Raw genomic sequence first — 17,892 nt, forward strand, 5'->3', positions numbered from 1 at the left:
AGATGACTAGACTAAAAGGAATTCATATTAATAAGTCAAGATATAGCTTGTTGAAACACAACAGGATGAAATTGGTGTAAGCAATACTAAGCTCAAGGACATACCATAGACCCAAAAGAAAGGCATGATAATTGATAGCAAAGAAATAAATGGATGAAAATGAGAACCTAACAATTATAACTTTAACTATGAAAAAAATCTTTCCATTAAATATCTTTGATAAGAGTTTTCTATGCAAGATATATCAAGAACTAATACAGATGTTGAAAGCCAAAACAGTTTGATGACAGATAAAAAAAAAAGAATTCCAGGAGCAGCTAGATGGCATGGTAGATAGATTATCAGAGAAGTCAGGAGGATTGAGTTCAAATCTAGCCTTAGACATTTAACACTTACTAGCTGTGTGACCCTGGACGAGTCACACAACCCCAATTTGCAAAAAAACAAAAGTACAAATTGGCAATAGCCAAAAAGAATATCGTTCCTTGTCAGTAATAATAGAGAAATACAGAGCAAAAAAAGCCCAAATATCTCATACCCCGCAAAATAGCAAAATGACAAAAAATAGAAATTGTTAATGCTGGAGGGAGTATGGAAAGATAAGCATAATATTACAAGATTGATGGAGCTTTGGTAGTCCAATCATTCTAAGAAGAAATTTGGATTAATACTATAAAAATCACTAAACTGTTGATACCATCTGACTAAAACAACTTAATACTAGGTATATATAGTGTCCCAGTGGTGTCAGTAAGAATAGGAAAGGTCTCACAGGGAACAAAATTTTAATAACACCACATTTTGTGGGAGCAAACAAAAAACAGAACAAAACAAACCTGGGTATATAATAGGTTTCAATTGATTAGGGAATAGCTAAATAAATTGTGGCACATGAATTTAATGACATATTGCTGACTAAAAATGATGCATATGAGGAAAATAGAAAACTTGAAAACAAAACTTCACTGAACTAATGCAGAGTGAAATTAAATGCCTAAGAACAATACAATATACACAGTGACTACAATGATGTAGATGGAATTGAATATTAATTTTATGAGAAATCTTGCCTTCCTTTTCTCTTGAAAAGATGAAGAAATTAATGGTCCCTGCTATTTTTATAGATGTGGGTCTTATTGATGCAGAATGCTACATACATTGTCAGATATGATTGCTGCATTAGTTGGTCTTGATTAACTTTTTTTTCTTTGTTGCAAGGGAAGTTTATATTGGATGGGTTAGGAAGAGGGGAGGGTATATCCTGAAAGAACCATAGAAAACAAAACAATTGACTCACCTCTCAGTGCCACATCTAATGATTATTAAAACAAATGTCAGGGGAATGACTGCCAGGAGGTCTTTGGGATGAGGGTATGTGATGCCATCTGAATCTTCCAAATCAGCCCATGTGTACCCAGGGGGGATCCAGTATTCAGTTCTCCAAAATGATTCATACAGGGTATCCAGCATCCTGGGGATAAGACATTAAACATATCAAGAGGGAAAAGCATGCAAAAGCATTTGTGGATTTGATTATTCAAAAACAAGTTAACATATCATCAATTTTAGAAATGGAGAGAATAACTATTAGAGACTTTAAGTTTATACACTTCATCTTACAAATAGAGAAACTGAGGCCCCCAAATAGATTTCCCCAAAGTCACATGGTAAGTAAATGACAGAGCTGAGCCTAAAACTCAGTTTTCCAGGTTTCCAGAGTCTCTGAGATTATTTCCACTACAATTGCCACCCAGACATCCTGGAAGTTGGGTGATAGGGAATGGGTGAGAACACAAAGGCCAGGAGATTCTCATCTTATCTGCCTAAATCTTCCTTGACGTGAGACAAAAGTATCTCAATCTGACCAATCCCTGCCTTAAACAGATTAGCTCAGCCCAGTCCTGTTTCTGTGACCATGGATTGAAAAGGTGGCAGAGGTTAGGGAACGTATCTTGCCAAGGAGGGAAACAGATCCTAGAGCCAAAGAACTTAAGGACGCTTAGAACTGAAAATGCCAGAGGCGGGTGTTAGAGCTGAGCAGGTTCTTAGAAGAAAAAAGAGAATGACAGTGTTTGAGCAACCATTCATTTCTAGCAAGAAGAGTGAGCTCCCCATCACTAAGAGTATTCAGGGAGAGGCTAGATGATGACCTCTAGTGGCGAAGTGTAGGAGAGGATTCTTGCTTCATGTGGACACCGTCCAGCTCTGTTACTCTTTTAAGTTTCCCATGCAGGGGTCCTCAAATACGGCCCATGGGCCAGATGAGGCCTCTGAGGACGTTTATTCCCCTCGCCCAGGGCTATGAAGTTTATTTAAAGGCCCACAAAACAAAGTTTTTGTTTTTTACTACAGTCCCATCCTCCAACAGTCTGAAGGACAGTGAACTGGCCGCCTATTTAAAAAGTTTGAGGACCCCTGCGAGAGTTTCCTTAGACTCCTTCCCCCATGAGTCATCTTTGCCAGTGATCCCTCTACAAGCTTCTTCTAGTGAAGAGTGCTTATGAGATAGGCTATGTGGCCTTGTATCTCTGAGCTCAGGAAGACCTCAAAGGTGCTTCCTTCCCCTGAATGTCCTTATACCTCAAATGACAATGATTGATGGAAGAAGGCTTTTGGAGCTATTCACTTATTCAGGCCATTATATTTCCAGAGAAACACGCTCACCTTGGGAGTCCCTTCCTATATACCGAAACCCATCATCTATCCGGGCCAGAAGCATTGCCCAAAATAAAATAGAAATTCTTTGTGGGGAAGAGGTGTTTTTTCACTGTTTTTTTCCTTAAATTCCTTGCTCCCAATTCCTTGCACAGTAGCTGACATCTCAATCTTACTGACTGAAAACTTCAGACTTGAAAGAGGTCCAAAGACCATCTAATCCAACCATGCAAGGAGTGAGGTCCTTGAGGGCAAAACTGAAAGAGGACCTTTAATTAGTCCAGCCCTTTTGTTTTACAAATGGGAAAAATGAGTCCTGGAAAAGAACCTTTTTTTTCCTATTAATTTTCATTTTCAGTGCCTTTTTCTGACTATTGTCACCTACCTCATGGTTCATTGAGCTAATGATATATGAATTTCTACATCAAGAAGTGAAAGTAAAGTATTGTTTACTTTCTGTGGATGAACTTATTGTTATTTCTCATTGTTGTTATTTCTTATTCTTATTTGATAAGAAATTACCACTATAAAATCTACTCAAACTGCACATGCAGCTCCTATTATGAGACCCCACTAGGCAGAATAATCTATTATTATAATTATATTATATACAATAATATAATAACACAATAATATCTATTATAATATATAATATATTATTATATTAATTATATGAAGTATCATTTCTTATAATTCCTTTTGCTTTCAGGTTAAAAGCTAATTGTTTTTTTTTTTTAAATCATGGGACTTAGAACTTCATAAATTCACATGCCATATTTGTTTTATTTCTACAAAACCTTTTTAATTTAATGATATTAAAATTATCCATTTTACAACTCTTTACTTTCCATCAATTATTTATTCATGAATTGTTCACCATCCTTAAGTCTGATAAGCAATATATTTTGTGTTCTAATTTTCTTATAAAATATCTCTTTGTATCTAGGTCAGGTATTCAATTTGATTTTATCTTAGTAAATGGTGTAAGACAATTAGTTTTTGCCATAGGGCTTTCTAATTTTTGCAACAATTTTTATTCAATAATGAATTCTCCTAAAATCTTAACTCTTTACAGAAACCATTTGCATCCAGAGAAAAAACTAAGAGAATAATTTTACACATATATAGATATAGATATTTGTGTCTATTAGTAGCCAACCTGGGCAGGGAGGAAAGGGGGAAAAAGAAATTTACAGAATAATTTTGTTGTGTAGTTGAATAGAATAGCAAATTGTACATAGTAGATAGTTACTTGTATAATCATCTTTTCTACTTTGTTATAGAAATTCTTGTTTTATTTCATAAATAAAAGAAAAATATGTATAAAAGAAAGACCACCTCTAAAATTCACAAACCAAAGGGATAACGTGTTTTTCTTCTCTTTTCACCTGTGTATTTGAGGGACCCAGCCAAAAATACCATTTGCCTCTCTGCTCTCAATATCTGTTTAAGATCTGGGTGGCTATAATTCATCTCTGCAAAGACTCAGATATTTCAATAAATCTTACTGGTACATGTAAGCTATATGTACTGCTATATAAAGGACATGTATTGAGTTTTGCTTTCACTTTTTAGTGGCACAGGGCCAGTTCTCTCTGAGAGCAATGCCTATTAAATGTTGGGGGATAGTCAATAGAACTTGGACCTCTCCCATTCAATATAAATTAAGAACAGAGAGGCTTGCTTGAGGTTATTCAATAAAGTGATTGGCATATCTAAGATTAGAAACCAGAAATACTGCACTCCCAAAGTAGAGATCTCCTCAATATATTGTTTCTTTTAAGAGAGGTGATAAAGATGGAAGAAATTTTCCCAGGTCCAGAAAATAGTGTTGAGTTTAGCTTAGACAAATTCATCTCTAAAAGAATACATGTCTAGCCATCACTCCATCATCTTCTATTTGGTAAATCAGTTTTTTTTTTTTTTAACCCAGAGTAAGAAAAGTACCTTGGGAGATTCCTCAGAGATTTAGTCTAATTTGTTATCATCATCTTTATAACTAATATTTATATGGCACCTAAGATTTATAAAACATTTTATAAATATTAACTCATTTTATGCTTACAAGAATCCTAAAAGGTAGGTACTATTACTCTCATTATAGAAAATGAAGAAACTGAGGCTGAGAATGACTTGCCCAAAGTCACACTAAATGTCTGAAGCAGGATCTGAATTCAGATCTTTCTGAGTCCAAGTCTATCCACTGTATTATATCAAGCTGTCATAAACTATTAATGATTATTCTTTTTATTTAGCAATACAATCCATTCTAAATTCACTTAATTGTACTCTTCTAGTCCACATCTCCATCTTTTCCACTGTCATCCTTGAACAAATACTCCATCTCTCATCTGTGGACAAATGGATTGCTTATTCCCATTTCTGGAATGCTTTCTCTCTTCTACCTCCTAGATTTTCAGGCTTCCTTCAGGTTTCAATTAGAATCAAACTTCTCATAAGAAATCCATCAGAATATCCATTCATATTAAGAGCCTTCCTCTACAATTACCTTAAATTTATCCTGTCAATATCACTTGTAAATAGGTGTTTGTATATCGTCTTCTTGATTAGATGATTAAGTCTTTGAGAGAAGGAACTTTGGTGGTGGTATGGGGTTTTTTAAACTCTCTGTTCCTAGGATTAGCACAGTTTCTGACATAGTAAGCTCTTATTAAATTCTTGTAGACTTGACTTGAAAGACTATCATGCAATTTTCTATAGCAAAAAAAAAATTAAATTAAGTAAAATATCTCTATCATAATCTCATGATCTTAAAGTTAAGGTATGTTAAGGAAGGAAACATTTATTAAACACCTACCATGTACCAAGCACTGTGTAAAATGCTTCACAAACATTATCTCATTTGCTCTTCACAACAACTTATTATCGTTATCTCCATTTTGGAGTTAAGGAAATCAAGGCAGATACAAGTGACTTATCCGAGGTGACACAGCCAGAAAGTATCTGGTCAGATTTGAACTCCAGTCTTCTTGATAGCAGACTTGGCACTCTATCCACTGTATCACCTTTGTGATGTTAGTATCTTTTCCTAGCCATTCACCATTTGTTTAATGACACATTCCAGATTTGGTCAGAAATCTAAGTCAAGCTCTTTGGTTTGTGATAAGCTGTTTTCATTTCCCTGAAATGACAGGATATTTGCCCTTCTCCAATTCTGCTCCACCTCCTTCCTTATGCTGACTTTACAAAGATAATTTATAATAGTTCAGCATCCCATCCCCCAGTTCTCTCAGCATCCTAGATGAGGAACTCCTAGGTTGAGTGATCAATCTTTCAGAGCAAGCAGGTGCTCTCTTACAATCTCAGTCCAGATACCATGCTTATCAAACAAGTTCCTATCAGTGACCTTGGTTCTACAAAAAGCTTTCTAGGAAAGATTCTTTTCTTTGGAAGAAAAAAAGAGAAACAAAATCAATATATCAACAAGTGCTTATTATGTGTCAGGTTCTGATCTGTCAAAAAAAGATAAAAAGATGAACATTGCCTTCAAAGAGCTTACATTTTAGTAGAGGAAACAACATACAAATAAGAACATATATACAGTAAAAAAAGAAGGTAGTCCCAAAGACAGGAAGGGAAAGAAGCGGGGAAAGGCTTCTTCTAGTAGGTCAGAGTTGAGCTGTTTTGGAGGAAAACCAGAATTTTAAGTGGCAAAAGTGATGAGGGAGAGTATTTCAGGCATGGGAAATAGCTACTACAAAGACACAGAAATGAGGAATGTCCTGTGTGTAAAGTACAGCAAATTAATTTAGTGAGTACATGGAAATACTGAAAAGGAACGCAATTAGGGAGTACATTATTAATATCTTGAAAATTCTCAATGGTACAAATCTGGATTTGATTTATTGTTTTATTGATTTCTGGGTTTAAGAAAGTAATATTAATGAAGCAGATTAAAATTTAGAGTGTGTTGGGGAACTTTTTTTTTTCCCCTGGGGAGGTTGTTGTTAATTATTTACTAGCACATCACAGGAAAATGGCCAGAGTGAGAAGAATTCTAAAAACCAGAGAACTTTGTATTTGATTTTAGAGTTAATATAGAGTCACTGAACTATAAAAGGGGAGATGACATAGCTACTCTAGCAGCTATGTGGTTCAAAAATTCTGACTTGGAAATGAATGGATGCCCATCAATTGGAGAATGGCTGGGTAAATTGTGGTATATGAATGTTATGGAATATTATTGTTCTGTAAGAAATGACCAGCAGGATGAATACAGAGAGGACTGGCGAGACTTACATGAACTGATGCTAAGTGAAATGAGCAGAACCAGGAGATCATTATACACTTCGACAACGATATTGTATGAGGACATATTTTGATGGAAGTGGATTTCTTTGACAAAGAGACCTAACTAAGTTTCAATTGATAAATGACGGACATAAGCAGCTACACCCAAAGAACGAACACTGGGAAACGAATGTGAACTATCTGCATTTTAGTTTTTCTTCCCGGGTTATTTATACCTTCTGAATCCAATTCTCCCTATGCAACAAGAGAACTGTTCGGTTCTGCAAACATATATTGTATCTAGGATATACTGCAACATATCCAACATATAAAGGACTGCTTGCCATCTAGGGGAGGGGGTAGAGGGAGGGAGGGGGAAAAAATCAGAAAAGAAACGAGTGCAAGGAATAATGTCATTATAAAGTAATCATTAAATAAAAAAAATTTTAAAAAATATAAAAAAAAAATTCTGACTTGGTCACATAACAACTGTGTGATCTTGGACAAAGCTTTCAAACGTTCTGATTCTCAATTCCTTGATTTTAGTCTAGGATCCAGGAGAAAATTATCCCATTGTCCTTGAACTAGGATGATCTCTAGACTAACCTAGTCAGATCTAGACAGGGTTGACTTCTAAGCATTCCATTTCTAGTTGGGCATTGAGAAACTAGAAAGGTGCTAAAGTAAATCCATTAGAATATTCAAAGCCATGAGTTCACATAAAATGTAGACTGGTTAAAAGAACTGGGAATATTTAATTTGGACAAGTATTTAAAAGGCTATCATGTGGGAAAAGATTAGTCTTGTTCTGCTCAGTCCTGGTAGTAGAAGTTACAAACAAACATGGGCATGTTTATCAAGCACATCTTCATGAAATTAGAGGTAAGCCAAAATAGAATGGGCTGCCTCAATAGGTAGTGGATTCTTTCCCTGGAATCTTTGAGCCAACAGTGGATGATATGTCTTATCAGGTATTAGTTATTGTAAAAAGGACTTTTGTGCAGAGACCAGCTAGAATATCTTGAAAGTGAATTTTTGGAAGGGTGTGACTAATTTGATTTAGTTTTATAATGCTTATTTTATGGTGTATGATCCCTGCAGGTGTGGGGACAGCTGCAACAGTTGGTTCTTTTCAATGTCCTCTTTGTTCCCTCAATTGATACAAAAAGACTTAATAGCTATTAAAAAGAACTTCAACAATATAAGAAATATTCTCCATCCTTATCTAACCTGAAGAATGGTTTTTTTAAGTGCAATTTGCCATCCTAACAAGCACACATCAATTCTCAATCTTCTTAACAAACACATTTTCTTTGTTTGATTATCTGCATTATGAGAACCCAATTTTTTTCTTTATTTCGTATAATATATAAATAAATATTCATGTAATATAAATTAGTCAAACTGTGAATGAAACACATTTTTATCAACAGCTGGTAGAGTAAACAAATTGAACAAATTGCAATAAAATGTCTGTGATTTATATTGGCTTATTGGCATTAGCCAGTCCAATAGAAAAGAAAATTCTTGTGAGAAAATAAAGGATCCCAACTGTGAAATTCTGGGATTTCCCCCTTAGATCTTGCAAATTTATTCAATAGAATTCATATTTCTTTTTTTAAAAATCTATTATCTTTTCAAATATTTCATTTTAAAGCATGAGTTCTGAATTCTCTCCATCCTACCCTTCCCCCACTCATTCTGAAGGGGAAAAATATGGTATCAGTTATACATATGAAATCTTGCAAAATCATTTTCCATATTAGTCATGTTTCAAAAAAATTAAATACAAAAATTATGTTTCAATTTGCATTCAGATTTCATCAGTTCTTTCTCCAAAAGTGAATAGGATTTTTCATCATCCTTCAGAATTATCTTGATGACTGTATTGATCAGAATAGCTAGGTCATTCACAATTGATCATCATATGATATGATTGTTCCCATGTATAATGTACTCCTGGTTCTCACTTGACTTTCAATGAGTTTATATGTTTTTGCAGGTTTTTCTATTTATTATATTGTATTTATTATAGCACAATGGTATTCCATCACAATCATTTAACATAGTTCTTTCAGGCATTCCCCAATTGATGGACATTCCCTCAATCTCCAATTCTTTGCACCATATAAAAAGCTGCTGGAAATATTTTGCACATGTAGGTCCTTTTTCTTTTTTTCTCTTTGAAATACAGATATAGTAGGAACATTGTTGAATCAAAGAGCATATACAGTTTTAAAGTCCTTTGGGCATAATTTTAAAATTGTTCTCCAGAATGGTTGGGGCAGTTTACAACACCACCAATAATGCATTGGCATCCCAATTTTTCCATATCCCTTCCAACATATATCATTTTCCTTTTCTGTCATATTAGCTCATCTGAGAAGTATGAGGTGATATCTTAAAGTTAATTTAATGTGAATTTCTCTAGTCAATAGGAATTTTGAGAAATTTTTATATTACTTAGAATTTTAAGAGAAGCTCTATTTATTCCTCTGATTCCCAGTGTTCTTATAGGAATGAGTGTTGCATTTTTTCAAAAGTTTTTTCCACATCTATTGAAATAATCACATGATTTTTGTTGGTTTTAGTATCAACATGGTCAATTATGCTACAGTTTTCCTAATATTGAACCTGTTTTGCATTCCTGGCATAAATCCTACCTGTTAATAATGTATGATCTCTGTGACATATTGCTGTAATCTCCTTGCTAATATTTTATTTAACATTTTTGCATCAATATTCATTAGGGAAATTGGTTTACAGGTTTTTTTTTCTCTGTTCTTTGCTCTTCCTGGTTTAGGTATCAGTAAAATATTTATATCATAAAAGGAATTGGGTAGAACTCCTTCTTTGCCTATTTTCCCAAACTACATAGTACTAGAATTATTTTTTAAGTTTGGCAGAATTCACTTGTGAATCTATTTAGTCTGGGGGATTTTTTTCTTAGGGAGCTCACTGATGACTGGTTCAGTTTTCTTTTCTAGGATAAGGATTAGGGATTTCCTTAGTTATAATTATCCTATTTCATTTTCTGTTAATCTATTTCACTTAGATTGTCAGACTTATCAATGTATATTTGGGCAAAATAACTCAATATTGCTTTAATTTCATCCTCTTTGGTGATAAATTTATCTTTTTCATTTTTGATACTTGTAATTTTGTTTTCTTCTTTTTAAATCAAATTAACCAATGGCTTATCAATTTTATTTATGCTTTCAGATAATCATCCAGTTTTATTTATTAATTCAATGGTTTTCTTATTTTCAATTTTGTTAATCTCTCCTTCAGTTTTCAGGATTTCCAATTTGGTGTTTAATTTGGAGTTTTTGTATTTGTTCTTTTTCTGGTTCTTTTAAATTGCAAGCTCAATTCATTTATCTGCTCCTTGTTTATAATATTGAAGTATTTAGATATAAAATTTACTTCTGAGTATTGTTTTGGCTGTATCCCATAACTTTAAGGAAATTATTGTTTCTATAATTTGTTCTTTGACCTATTCATTCTTTAAGATTAGGTTACTTAGTTTCAAATTAATTTCAATAATTTGTTCTTTGACCTATTCATTCTTTAAGATTAGGTTACTTAGTTTCAAATTAATTTCAATTATCTTTCCATTATCCTTTATTGAATGTATTTTTTATTGTATTATGTCATTAAAAAGATGCATTTAATATTTTTGCTTTTCTGTATTTGGTTGTGGAGTTTTTGGACCCTAATACTTGGTTAATTTTTCTGAATTTGCCATATATAGCCAATAAAAAATTGTGTCACTTTCTAGTTTCATTTAATTTTCTTTAATGGATTATATTATTTAATTTTTCTACAATTCAATTCATCTCCTTACCATCTTCCTTATTTAGTTCATAATTATATTTATCTATTTCTGAGAGAAGAATGTTGAGGTATCCACTAGTATTGTTTTATTGTCTATTTCCCTCCTGTCATTCATTTAACTTTTATTTTAAGAATCTTTATTCTGTTATCTACTGCACATATGTCTAGTATTGATATTACTTCATTATCTGTCATAATACCTTATTTAGTAAAATGAAGTTCCCTGCTTATCTCTTTTAATTAGGTCTATTTTGTTTTTGCTTTCTTTGAGATCATGATTGCCACCCTTTCCTTTTTTATCCCAGCTGATGCTTTGTAAATCATGCTTTAGCCCATTCTTTTTATTTTTGTGTGTGTGTATGTGTCTCTTTCTTATAAACAACATATTGTTGGAATCTGTTTCAATTGCATTCTGCTATTTACTTCCAGTCTATCCACTGAAATTCAGAAGTATAGATAAACATGCAAAAGATTCATGCACTTAGTGCCAGCAAAAAGTCCCCTATAATCGCTTTCTGATCAGTTATCCCACATCCTTGCCATTTGTGTGCTGAGATCCTGAAGCTACTGCTACTGTTATAGATGCCTCCAAGGACTGTTGCTGGTGTTGTTACAGCATTTGGGTTATGCCTCTAATGTCACAGACTTCCACTGCTGATCTGCTAAGCTGTCTTGGACAGGAAAAATGTCTCACTGTGACCTTTTATTGGCTCTGTCATGCAAAATTCAATTTGAAACCTTTTAAAATTATTTAGAGGGGAATGTTGGCTCTTGGCTCTGCCTTTTTGGGAATTCCTTTTCTTGAGTAGAGCCCTGACGCACCTTCATTGCAGAACTAGAAAGGTCCAATCCATACATGAACAAGAATCCCTATACAGCCATCATTTCTTGAAGGGAAACCCTCTCCAAGGCAACCTATTTCACTTTGGTATCTCAAATTGTTTAAATGGATTTTTTTGAAATCAAGTTAAGAATAGAGAGACAAAGATAAAAGAACCATGGGAGAAACTTGACTTTGAGCCAAGAATTTATAGAAGCAAAAGCTGTAGTATAAGGGAATGCCATATTGTGGGCTACTATCAACAAAAGCTGAGAGAGCTCACGTGAAAGCATAGTGATCATGGAAATCAAACAGGCAGGGTACCCTACATCCTGGTTGACTATATTATTATCCAATTCCCTATCCTGAGACAAGATAGCAAAATCCAGAAAGTCAGGAATAAAATTGGAAATAGAAATCAGATTGTAATATGGTTAATCAGCCTATAGAGAAATAGCATAAGATTTAGGGTAAATTACAAAGAAAGGGGTATGAAATGGGAAGGTGAGGTCACTCGAAAGCCATGAGAACAGGACAAAGAGAAAATAAATGTGAAGGGGATAGTGGAGGAAATAATGAAGTCTTCCTTGGAAATGGATCCTTGAGCTCAGCATTTATCTTTAATATTCACAAGAAAGTACAGGAGACTGTTCTTGGAAAACCAGTCTTTCTTAAGCCTGAGGACTATGCCTAACCCTATCCCATATCGCCCAGCACCAGATTTTCAGGCCATGGGTGGTACTCATCAATGAGAACCAGTCTGTCCAATTTCTCTGCCAATAGGACATTCTTCTGCCTCTTAGACAAGCAAGATTTGAAGCTGAATCCAAGCTGGGGCCCACCTTGCTCCTTAACCCTCTACCCTCAAAAAATAGGAAATGCTCTGGGTTTAAGACTATATATCTGGAAGCAAACCTGATCCAGCCACTGTTCCTAGAAGCAGATGTGTGAAAGACAAGAGGGAATGAAACAGGAATTAGATGTGTAACCTGAGTGTAACAGAACTTCTAGGGAATTGGGTGTGACCCAAGAGAGACAGAGATGCTTTCGTGTACATGTGTATATTTGACATGGTATGTATTGATGATATAGGTACATAGCATTTGGAGTGTGTGTGTGTGTGTGTGTGTGTGTGTGTGTGTGTGTGGTGTGTAAAATGAGAGTATCACAGGACTGTGAGTGATACAGAAGGGGATGCCTGTATCATGAGGAGGTGGGATCTTTTAGGAACTACAAGAAGAGGGGAAAAAGAGAGAAAGACAGAGAGAGAGAGAGAAAGAGAGAGAGAGAGAGAGAGAGAGACAGAGAGAGAGACAGAGAGAGACAGAGACAGAGAGAGAGAGAGAGAGAGAGAGACAGAGAGAGACAGAGAGAGACAGAGACAGAAAGACAGAGACAGAGACAGAGAGAGAAAGAGACAGAGACAGACAGAGACAGAGAGGGAAAATCAGGAAGGCTTCCTTGAGGTTTGGAAGAAGTGTGTGGTAGACAAATTAACCAGCAAGCATTTTTTTTTTAAAAGCTCAACTACGTGTCAGTAACTGTGCAAAGTACTCAGATGCAAAGGCAAAAGTGAAACACTCCCTGCCCCCTAGAGTTTTCAGTGTACTAATGAGACATTACATACATAACCATATACCAGAAAGATACAAGATAATGGGGAAAAGAGAAGCTCTGTCACTGTGTGGAGTGCCAGAGAAGGGGGAAAAAATCTCAGGCAAGAATTGATATTTGATAAGATCCTTAAAGAAACCAAAGCTATATGCTTATAGAATGAAGAGCAACTGAGGAAGAACTGTGCTTCAGGCATCCGGAACAGAGAGTGCCACCACCAGGACAGATCTAGAGGAGCCCCAGAGGCCCCTGGTTGGACAGGTAGGGTGGTCCAGACTTGGGGACAGGGTCTGAGTGCAGCGAGTACCAGCAGTATGGATATGAGTTGGTCCAACCCTTAAGGATAGGGATCTGTTATTTGGAAAAATAGCAGATAAAAGGCTGGAAAGAAAGGACTTACCTGCTGCTGCAGGGTAGAAAGATGGAAAGCAGGCGGGATCCACTCTCCCTCCTTTGGAGCAGTCTTGACTCAAGTGGCTCTTTGGTTCTGTGCTCCCTCTCAGGTAGAAGACAAGGGGGTGAGAAGGTACCCTTAGAGAAGGGTCTCTTGGGGAACTGCAGGAGCCCTGCAGGGTGGAAGGTAAAAAAAGGCTCGGAGTAAGGTGGAGCCCAAGCCTAGGGAGCGGAGCGGGCGGGACAAAGGGAGCTTGGTGATGAAAACATAGAAAGACCAGAGGCGGGCTCGGGTTGGGGGGAAGAGAGGGGAGGGAAAAAGCGGGGTGGTTGAAGGGAGGCGGCTGGCTCTCTGGCCAGAAGCCAGAGCTTGGGAAAGAAAAAGGTGAAAGCAGGATTATATCCGGGTGGGGAGGCAAACTGGGGATAGGGAGAGAAGGAAAGTAGGGAGACGGTGAAAGTTGCGGGAAAAGGAATTAGTGGTTCCCGGCAGGTTTCAAAGAGGCCCCCAAAATCCCGGAATCTTCTCTCTAGCCTAAGTCGCGGCACTCCTCCAATCCAATACTGGAAAGGTAAGTGACCTTTTCGACCACCTCCTATGGGCTTCCAGGAATTCAGCTAAACTCTAGGTTGCACCCAGTCCTCCATACAAGCTCACCTTCATTCACCCCCCTGCCCACAGAACCTCGTTCTGCCCCATACTGCGGCACTCAGCCCCACTCAAGAAATAGGGGTACCTTCTCTCTTCAGACACCTATGGTGCTCCCAGGCGCATGACACCCCTTTCCCACACTGAACACAAGGACATACGGCCTCTTCCTACCTTGCCAGTCAGTATTCGAGCACTTTACACTTTGTCTACCCGGGACACGTTCCCTCCCCCTATTCTCAGCGATCCAGATATACTGGCTTCCTTGCTGCTCTCAGCGCAAGACATTCCCTCTTTCGACTCCATGTCTTTTCTCCGGCTCTCCGTTATAGACGGAGTACTTTTCTTCTCTTACTTCCACGTCTTAACTTCCTTCAAAACTCGGCTCAAATATCCTACCTGCAGGAGGCCTTTCCCTGTCCTCCCCCTCTTTTTCTCTTACTTCTTTACCTCCATCCCTTCCCTCTGAATTATCTCCCATTTAAGCTACACTTATTTTGTATATCTATTCTTAGAATGGGAGTTCCTTGAGCTCAAAGCTCCTGTTTTTTATCTTTCTTTACATACCCTAAACTTAGAACACTGGTTTAGTAAGTACTTAATAAATGTTGAATCACTCCCACTGGTATACAGTTTCCTAAAGGCACAGGCAGGTTCATAGCTTGTAATGAACACACTCACTAATAGCTCCCCACAGATTTAGCATTCTCTACCACAAGTGTCCTCTCAGACTCAGCTGCCCAATTCCAAGAGCCATCCTTACAGTATTCAAACACAGGTTCCCTTTCTTCCTCAATTTTCTCCCCTTCAAGTCCTAGATAAAATCTCATTTTCTTCAAGATTTTTCCTCTCCCCCTAATGCTATCTTTCCTCTGTTGTATATTCCTCCAATATATCTTGTATATAACTTATTTGAACATTATTTGTCCCCATGAAATTGTGAGCTCCTCAAAGCAATAACTTTTTTTTTTCTTTCATTGCTATCCCCAATGATTAACACAGTCCCTGACATATAGTAGGGCACTTAATAAAAGTGTATTGACTGAGTTTCCCCTCTGTTTTCCAAAGCAGGAGGACTGATTGAGTGTGTATACAAGTCATTCTCAGGCACAAAGTTTGGGACAAAAGCTTTCCTGGCTCCAACACAGTCCCTCTTAGTTTTTCCTTTCTGTAAGAATGATCAGTTGTTCACATGTAATGTATTTGATAACTTACCAGCTCTATCCAGTATGGACTCCATGAACTCAACCCATGAGAGGAGAAAGATTTTCCTTCCCTCCCTCTTTCTTTTACCTGAGAATTAGGCCTGGTGGGGGTATTTGGTTCTATTTTATCTTGTTTGTCTTCACTTTTAGGTACAGGAGGTGATCCTCATGGGGCAGGGATATCAAACCATTACCTGGGACCTTAGAGCCAAGATTGGAGTCAGGGTGGTAAATCAAACCAACATGGAATGGAGGCTCTGTGAAATCAGAGTGCCTGGGACTCAAGCCCCAGAAGGGGTGAGGTTGGACTTGGAACTAAGACTGTGCCCTATGGGAACTGAGCCAATCTGTGAGTCTGATCCCTGCCTCCTACCCAGAGACCATGTGGCTCAGGAGGTGGGGGAGAGAAAAGGATTATGCTCCTCAATAAGTTTGAATATTTGGGTTTATATCTTGAAGGAATATCTCTGTATAAAAGTTAACTTGAACCATCAGTAGTTAATGGAACTTAGGATCACTATAATTGTGGGGGGAAACCATCATTGATAAGAGCCGGAATGTTTGCAGAGAGCATAGACACACTGCAAATTACCTTTAAGGATGCTAGAGAACCCTGGGGGAGAAGTGAAAAAAATTAACTTACCTAGCTTTCAGGTGGTAGAGGCCAGGTAGTCTCTGTTACACATATAAAATAATTTTTGTGGAATTGGGGATGTTAGAGTGGAAAGAATTCTAAGCACACAGAAAGTCAAAGCAAGGAGGGTTCTTAGAAGACAGAAAATTAGAACTAAGAAGGGAATTAGAACACAAATGTCAGAGCCAAAGGTGCCTATAGGACATATATTGTGAAAGCTGGGGTGGCTCTTAGAACACAGAAAATCAGAACATGGAACATCCTGAGGACACAGAATGTCAGAGCTGGGAGGAGCCTTAGGACACAATGCCAAGGCACAGACACTATAGTTACTAAGAATGAACTTGATCTCATCTATTCCTGTCCTATTTCATGTACAACAGAGAAGAAAATGAAGTTCCTGGAAAGGGTAGGACCTAACCTCAAGGTCACACAACAAATTCCTGCACATCAGGAGCTTAATTTTTTTAAAACTTAAATATGAAATAAGAAAGGGGGGGGGGGGAAATCATCATGTACACAGAAGAACATAAGATTCAAAATATTTAGAATATAAGTCTATATAATAAATACCATTATTTAGTATAGTCTATACTAATATAGACTTGGAAAGTTTATATTATAAATATTACACTTTGTATACAGAGCTGTCCATCTTTGTTTCCTTATAGGTTTTCTTTTGTTCACTGCTGGGCATTTTAAAAATGTATTTCCCCCTTCCTTCACCCCACTCTCTAGAAAGCTGCAATTAAGTTTGAGTATATACACATATACATATATATAGATATACATATACATATACATACACATATATACAGGGAGAGAGATACACACACCTCCACACACACATATATACATACACATACATAGATATATACAATCATGCACATTTATTCATGTGCAGACATGTTCTGTTATTTCCATTTGTCCTCTGTTTCTCTGAAGGTAGATAGTATCTTCATATGTCCAAGTCTTTCCATATTTTTCTAAATCCCCTAGGCCATTTCCTATGCCATAGCAATAATCTAACATTGTACTATTGGCTATTTTTAAAAGGCTAAAACAATATTAATTAATATGGCTGACATACAGTGTAACTTGCCTATTTTTCTCTTGTTTTTGTCTGAGATCATGATCACTGCCTCTGCTTTTTTTTTTTAACATATATAAATTCTATTCCTGATATTTGTTGTATGTATGTCATTTTTATAACATTTTCTAAAAGCAACATATTTTTAATTCAAATTTTAAATCTACTATCTGTTTCCATTTTGTGGGTAAATTCCTCCAATTCACATTCTAACTTATAATAACTTGTTCATTTAACTTCTTCCTGTTTTCCTCACTATCCTTCTCATTATTACTGTTCCTCTTCACTCCTCTGCTTTATCTTTCTTTACCAGTTAACTTTCTACTATTTCCATTGCTCTCTTATTTTTTCTGAATTTAGAAGACTTTTAGATCGATCTATCTATCTATCTATCTATCTATCTATCTATCTATCTATATGTTATTCCCTCTTTAACCAATTCCCAATGAGAATACAATTTCAGTTACATTAGATTCTTTTTTATCTATTTTTTTCTTTTTTGCCTCATTTGTATGAGATAAATATTCCTTTTTATCTCTCCCTACAAAATTTTATTTTTTAGAATCACCCCTCTCATATTCAGTTCATCCCAAATTTTTCTTTTAAACTATCCAGAAAAAAATGATAACCATAAAAGAACTGATAATATTTTTACATATAAGGGTTTTAAATTCATGCTTAAACTTTGACCTAACAATACCACTACTAGGCATGAATCTCAACAGAGATTTTTTAAAAGGAAAA

At 36.2% G+C, this 17,892-nt stretch overlaps 1 protein-coding gene and 1 long non-coding RNA gene across 2 annotated transcripts in view; one reads left to right on the forward strand and one right to left on the reverse strand.

Annotated features, from left to right (window-relative positions):
• Positions 1-13,718, reverse strand: part of LOC127545287 (ceramide synthase 4-like) — a 33,320-nt gene extending 19,602 nt beyond the window's left edge. Inside the window, exons 1-2 of the mRNA XM_051972463.1 lie at positions 13,578-13,718; positions 1,298-1,471 (exon numbers count right to left, since the gene is read on the reverse strand). Of these exons, the coding sequence (XP_051828423.1) occupies positions 1,298-1,470 (173 nt within the window). The 5' untranslated portion in view covers position 1,471; positions 13,578-13,718. The remainder of the gene's footprint in view (positions 1-1,297; positions 1,472-13,577) is intronic.
• The window catches only part of LOC127545288 (uncharacterized), a 116,093-nt gene that overhangs the window by 28,450 nt on the left and 69,751 nt on the right, over positions 1-17,892 (forward strand). The window lies entirely within an intron of this gene.

Source organism: Antechinus flavipes, chromosome 1 (genome assembly GCF_016432865.1).
Source record: "Antechinus flavipes isolate AdamAnt ecotype Samford, QLD, Australia chromosome 1, AdamAnt_v2, whole genome shotgun sequence".
Taxonomy (NCBI): Eukaryota; Metazoa; Chordata; class Mammalia; order Dasyuromorphia; family Dasyuridae; genus Antechinus; species Antechinus flavipes.